The following is a 7,219-nucleotide window of genomic DNA, read 5'->3' on the forward strand; positions in this document are numbered from 1 at the left end:
GGTACGGGGTATTGAAATGACGTTGTATGTCAGTCCGTTCGTCCGTCCGAAGTCGTGTTAGAAACGGTTGTCCAATTTTCAAAATTCTGGCAGGAATAAGGCCACACAGTTTCAATCAATCAATCAAAAACCATTGTCCTTTGTTATCTATAAAATCCTTATTGATGATTACATTCTAATGAAACTTATGAAAGTTATACTAATTAGAAAATGTTGCTCATTAAATATTATAAAACTGTTAACATGCATTTGAGTTATTGTTGTTACTTTTTAGCCGTAGTTTACCAATGGTTTATTAAATTTTAATGAAACGAAATTAATGCCGACTTTTTTCATTAGATTACGCAAATTACATTGTACACAGTTTACACTGTTTTGATAACATATACAGCATATGTTGAGCTTATTTGCATTTTAACAACGTGTACATCTTGCGATGAGAAGTATTTTCTTGTTGACGACGTAAGATGAGCTTTATTTGCTCGATGATAATGCTTACAGTTGATGTTGAAGGCTTACATAGCTTATGTTCACGTTTAACAACGTGCACATCTTACGCTTAACTTTAAAATGCTAACTCACAATGTATACAGCATAAAATGAGCCTCATTTGCTCTTTGTCAACGTATTCAGCTTATTGTGAAATTCATTTGTACAAACAGTTTGACAACGTTTTACGCCGAGCTTTATAAGCTGGCTGATAACGTTGACATCTTACAGAGCTTTATTTGCTCATTCAAAACACATGCATCTTATGTTGAGATTTATTTCCAGTTGACAACGCGCATATAGATTACTTTGTATTGGCAATGTATACACTTTACGAAAGTTTACGTAAACCATTCTTTTGATTCTGAAAATGGTATTTCGTGATAATCTATGAGTTCACAACTGGAATTGTAACAGAAACAGTAACCTTGGGATACAGTAGCTGTACTGAAGGTACATATACAGCTTACAGTGAGCAGTATTAGATGTAAGTTGTATATGATTTAATTAAAGCCTATATTTATAGCTGACACCAGAGTTTCAAGTTGCTGTCAGATAATAATTTTAATGATATAATAACAAATGCTTCAGTTTGTTTATGCAAAATAATATACATTTGTAATACCAAAACAACTAGGTTTTCGCTCTTAGTTCCTTTCTACAAATTAAACATACCAATATAGACACGCACGAAAACGTTATTTTATGGTTTGGACGAAGATAAATTACTTTTATGGATTGACTCTAGTGTCAGTGCGCTGTTTGGTTAAAGGGAGGCTATACATGCAAAATATCTCGAAAACTCAACAAATTTACTTCCCTTGAATGCCTACTTGTTTTCCGATTGTTACAAAAAAGTTCGATAGTAAAGTATTCAACATCTTTCACAAAAAGAAACAATACGTTTTGTTGTATATATTTTTTAAAAAGTTTATTCTATAGCTTTATCCCGTCAACAGCAAATTTATTGATATAAAATCCTTGTTAGGTAAAATTGCTCGTGTCCCAAATCCTAGTGCACGTGGTAGGGTCACATTGCGTTGATTCTGTCTGATTGTTTCATTTAAATCTTGGGACAGATTTATTAAACTGGGATAATTATATCTATAAGCAATACAAATGAGGAGAGGCGGTAAGATCTTATGAGAAAATAAAATGAAGGACTCGTGAGTTCTATTTTTTAAGTGGCTGATATTTTCCTTGACAATATCGGATGAAGACACAATATCTTCAGCCGATAATCTAAAATACAACACACTGAACGCTAGTGAAGAAGTTGCTAGTTACTTGCTGTTGCATTGACACAATTACAAGTAATTATGAGCAAAGGGAGGCCAATGCGAACAAGTTGTATTAGAAATTGAAGTAAGTTACTTCATTTGAACAAGATTGGCGAACAAATCGATATGGTGTAAATGATCTTTAAAGCTTCATGTCTCCAGATAAGTAAAGTAATTTCAAGAAAAACAACTTTGAGAAAAAAAATTTATACCTAACAAAGATTTATAGAAAAGTAAAATGATACACAATTCAAGTAATGATTTACTTGTTTCAACGCAATTGATTTTGCAGTATTTATTGCCATATTTCTACTGCGTGACTAACGCAGTAGGAGCTTATTTTGCACCTTTATTTGGTAATTTACTTGGATTTAACGAGCAATGTGTAAATAACTTTCTTTGTTCACTTAACAATATTTCATATCTTAATACATTTTCAAAATTTTCATAAAAATCAGCATGAATCTGAAAACGTTGAATCCTAAAATAGATAATCACTCTGATTTGCTATAACAATTTTATCACAGTTAAAGCTATCATTACATTTAATTACTAGACTTTTCCTGGACAAATTAACTTGATTTTCTCTGGATGCGCATTTATAAAGTGGGTACATACAGTATATGGAAAACTTAGATCTGCTCAGCCTGAATACCATTAGAATGTTTTATTTTAACTTGTACCATACTAATAAAAAAAGAAAGAACAATATTAGTAACTGTATGTGAAGTGTCTGTTATTTGAATTTAGATACGATGAACAAAAATAACGCTACATGTGAACAATAACTTATTCTAACGAATAATCTAAAATCCCGAATTTGATTTAAATACAATTAGTTTATACAAAATTTATTTTAGTTCCATTATGTAGGGAGCCCTAAGCTTATAGACACACACTCGAATCTATTATTGGAACCAGCCAGGTCTAGTTTCATCCTCAAGGAAAAAACGGCTAACTGTATATGTCATATACACGCTAGAGTCAATTCGTATTAGTATGGCATGTCCTCAGTTAATAAAATAATAATGAAAGAAAAAATATCACAATATCAAATTGTATATACTTATATTTAGTTCTTTTCAAAGGCATTTGTAGGAAGAGACAAAGAGAAGTAAACTTCTTTCTCTTATTTGAACTGCACATGTCTTAAACGACCGTTTACTTGTTTCACATACTAGTACTTGATGAAGTGTACCAAAACGACCACTTCTTTTCGCCAGGCAGGGGGATAAACAAACAGCCATTAGATTGTCAGTCAAATTATCTAAAACAATATGACAGTCTTTAGCATCCTTCACGAAGGACCAATGTTTCACAGTCCGTTTTACAGTTAATGTATATATACCCTTTAAAAGTAATACAAAAAGTATTTATTTACTGTTTTTTTTTTCTTCCTTAATCAATTCAATTATGACTGGAAATATTGAGTGTTACAACTGTGCCGCAACTTAATTAACTAGTTCGCCTATATTGTCTGTATTGAAAGATTTATATTTTTGTTTTATTTCTATTAGTTTCTTTTGGTTCCGACCTATGCTCTTCTAATTATTGTACCTAATTCAACCCATCTTTACTGTCTATGCTGACTCTTTCCCTCTTTCACTTTGCTGGCTATTTTGCCCACTAAAGTTAAAATTTTAATACTGTACGGTTTTCTCGCGCACACTTTCGCGTAACTTTCTGTTGATGTTTACTCCATTCTCCTTTATTTGTATATATCAGCATGTGGGGCTATGTCAAAAATACTAACGGGCCCACGTATACTTACTCTATTTACGAAATATGTATGGACCCAATGGTGGTCAGTAAAAGAGTAAAAATACGGTTGCCTTTTCAGCCCTTTAAGTTTCAATGAAACACACGCCTGTTTCTGAATATATGACATGCTCTCAAATAACTTGTAGCAACGCTCTTTCATGTATGGAAATTTCGTTGGGTCAATTGTCGGAAAAAAGTATTCCGCCGGTGCGAGATAAACGCCGTCGTCGTCAGTTGGCTTGAGTTTAGAGTTGTCCACATAATCATGGTAAACAAACGTGGCGTAATGTGGTCCCGTACTATCAAGAACATTCCACATGTGTGCAAATTTAGGAAGAGTTTCCAGGAACTTTTTCATGAGCGGATGTCCTGATCTACATGCCATGAAGGCGTTAATCACGAGATGTTCAAAGTTTGAATCAATCATTGGATGCTCATACGGTTCTTGTGGCAGAATACACGAGTATTTTGTTACGATGCTATTTAAAGACGATAAACTTTCCATATCAAGGTCAACATACACGCCACCATACTCGTGTAATATGACGTAGCGCATTGCGTCTGCGCGGCGGATGTTCTCTAAATACATGTCATACGCCGGAAGTAAGTGTGAGTATTTATCGGAAATGAGTTTTCTGGCACTTTCATCAGTCCAAAACATGTACTTCCAGTCAGGATGATTCTTAGTCCATGTTTTTACCCATTCTATATAGTGATGCGGAACATCTGTTGTTTTCCACGTTTGGTGAATAATCTTTTCCATTCGTGCTGGTCCGTCCGTCGGAAATTCCTCCGCCACTGTTATTCCGAGGTCTGGGAATTGTTTCAAATCTAATTTCTCAAAGCCAGGAATCTCGATCTGAAAAAAAATGAATTAAGATGCTTTTTATATTCAGTTATTTAGTATAAAATGTGCATATTTCGAAGATACGTGTATATGTATTTCAAGTTTAAAATGAAACAGTTTAATAGTATTATGTTAATAATGCATGTAACATTAAGATTCATAGCAATGTTGTGAGTATGCATAAATTTATTATGAAAATAAAAAAATGCAAAAAGTGAAAGAAAATTGAAGTTATTTTTTCTCCTTATCAAAATAATAAATTCAGATACATGTGAACAAGATTTGCTGAAAAAGTGTTTGCACAAAGTAGACTTACATTTATAGCTTTAAAACATACAACTGAAAACAGCAAATGTCGAAAATAGAGATATTAGATAAAAGAGCATTTAAATCTCAGTTTTTTAAAGAAAATATTAAAGAGATTATTAAATTTTAACAATATGATACCTCATTAGATGATCCCCGGAACTTGAAACAGGCAAATATCAAGATCACTGCCCCGACAAAAAGCAAGATTCGCACCCGGTTCCTTGCTGATGAAGACCGCAACATCATGACCATACAACCTCACCACGTCCAACTCAAGGACTCACAGGAACAACATAACCTGTACTCTTCCCTACAAATTAAACCAACAATGAATTATACTGAATTTAACGTGCTATTCATAAATGAAGTTTCATCAAAACTTTCTGTGATTTGTACACTTTTGAACTTGATTATATAATTTTCTATTTGAACTCTGATATTACCTTTCTTGTTTGAAATCTGTCCATATTGTGTTTGAGTTTCATTTATAGACAATTTAATTTGAAACCGGTGTTTATAACAAGAAGTATGAACAGTTAATAAATAAAAAGCTTCAATTGTTGATAGTGAATTTTTAAACTGCATGGTTAACGGCTAAGTTACATTCGTTGTTTTTTTTCTACTTTTAAAGGATTAAAGATAACTTTAATTCAAGTTTGAACAGGACTTTTACATATGTCCTACTAATGTTTTCTAATTCTTTTTTTTCCCATAATATCTCATGGAATTCATTTTTCCCTTCATATTTTAATAAATAGCTTGATATTGTAAATGGTTGTGAATGAGGCTATTGTGAACTTTTCATATATGATATAAACAAGAAGTAATAGTTCATTTAATGATAAGGTACAATATGCAAACAGGGAGATAACTTTATCTCTCTTATAAAGAGGTGGGTTTTCAATATTCAAATTAACCTCTGTTATCAGCGATGACTAATTCCACATATTGACGAGTGGAAATAGTGACATAATGACAAGAATATTTAACTTCTATATTCTATGTCGTTGTTTTTAGATATTACAGTCTACAGTCAATGAATTCAAATTGCTTTAGGTATTCGTAAATACCCCAACAATGTAACCCCACTTTCGATATATGTGCCACCAAAAAGCTACAGACTAATTCATAGATAATGCAGAGAAACTTCGCGTTTTATATAGTATACATGTATATCTCCGTCACTTCTCCAAACTCCAATATCACTTGATTTCAATGACCAATGAATGTCGTAAGTAATAAACATATTACTCAAATTAAGTTGACAATTCGAATCCCACCAGTTACCCCGGATTTCTTCATACATGACTAAGATATCCAGTTATCTGGCTAAACTAATTGAAGAACTGCACGGAGATGCACTGAGGTCTTCTTCCCACGGTACAGTAGGGAAGTCTATGTGACCTTTACCGTGTCAGCGTGACTTAAAACACAGTAACAACAACAGCATCAAAACTTTGTTAAAATTATCTGATTAACCACGATTTAACGTTATAGCAATAAAAATATAAATAATTCATAATTACCATTAATGACTCACTGTAATCCATATTTTACTCATTCTTTAATATTCACAATCCCATCTATCAAACTATTTCCTTGTTTTAAACATAGTTTAAACATAGCAATTACGTTCCGTAACATCTGACGGCCTTTGATTGAGAGTTTTGTTTGAACAGAACTGATAAGCGCTTTAAGTTTAGCTAGATAAGGGGATATAACACGACACAAGGCAAATATAAATATTTCATTACAAATATGCTAAACAAACGTTATATATTGAGGATATCTAAATTCTAAACTTTGAATGAAAGTGATGGAGAGTGTTGTAGGGGTAGAGGAATAGTGGTGTATGTGTTGGTTGGAATCCTAAGCCGGAGGTGATGGGCTAAAATCTCTTATGTGGTGTGGTTTTCACACAATGTCAACCCTCTACACTGGCTCGAGTATTGGTTATGACACACAGAAAGGAATCAACTGGCTTTAAGCACATATCTAGGTTCCCTTAATGGGATTTAACATGAAAACAAAACAAACGAAAGGACACAGTGACCGCAAAGTACAGCGCCACAGAGTAACGCATTTTGTCATAAAGTTACAAGATAAGACAGATGAATAACTACGCAAACTTATGTGATAGTACAGAATGACATTTAAACTTTAGTTTGATTCCTATCAATGAAAGGCGATTTTATAAAATTAACTCGTACCCCGCTTAATATCATTAATGGGCGTGTCCATCTTTCAATCAGGACTAAACCATTCAACATATTTTAGGGAAATTTTACAAAATATGTACCGTCAGGATAGCGACAGTGCAGTCCATTTTAGGCGGCACAAATATGCGGGGTGATCTTGGTAAGCACATGTCGCATGGGGTAAAAAAATGTTTCCCCCCCCCCCCCCCCCCGCAGCTAGCCAAGAGTCAATTAAACACATCAGAGAGAAAATACAGTCATTTTTAGTCCATTTATGAGAGAATAGTACAAAACTTACCTTACAATAAACACTCGGTGAGAATATAATAAAACTC

At 33.3% G+C, this 7,219-nt stretch overlaps 1 protein-coding gene across 1 annotated transcript; it reads right to left on the minus strand.

The window, feature by feature from the left end:
• Positions 1-999: 999 nt before the first annotated feature.
• On the minus strand, positions 1,000-6,366 carry LOC132718273 (uncharacterized). The gene is made up of 3 exons (XM_060701959.1): positions 6,213-6,366; positions 4,825-4,996; positions 1,000-4,389 (listed from the first exon to the last, which is right to left on the minus strand). Exons 2-3 carry the CDS (start codon positions 4,936-4,938, stop codon positions 3,478-3,480), a joined length of 1,026 nt encoding a protein of 341 aa, XP_060557942.1. The 5' UTR covers positions 4,939-4,996; positions 6,213-6,366; the 3' UTR covers positions 1,000-3,477.
• Positions 6,367-7,219: the final 853 nt, after the last annotated feature.

Source organism: Ruditapes philippinarum, unplaced genomic scaffold (assembly GCF_026571515.1).
Source record: "Ruditapes philippinarum isolate M1 unplaced genomic scaffold, ASM2657151v2 ctg3062_1_1_1_1, whole genome shotgun sequence".
NCBI lineage: Eukaryota > Metazoa > Mollusca > Bivalvia > Venerida > Veneridae > Ruditapes > Ruditapes philippinarum.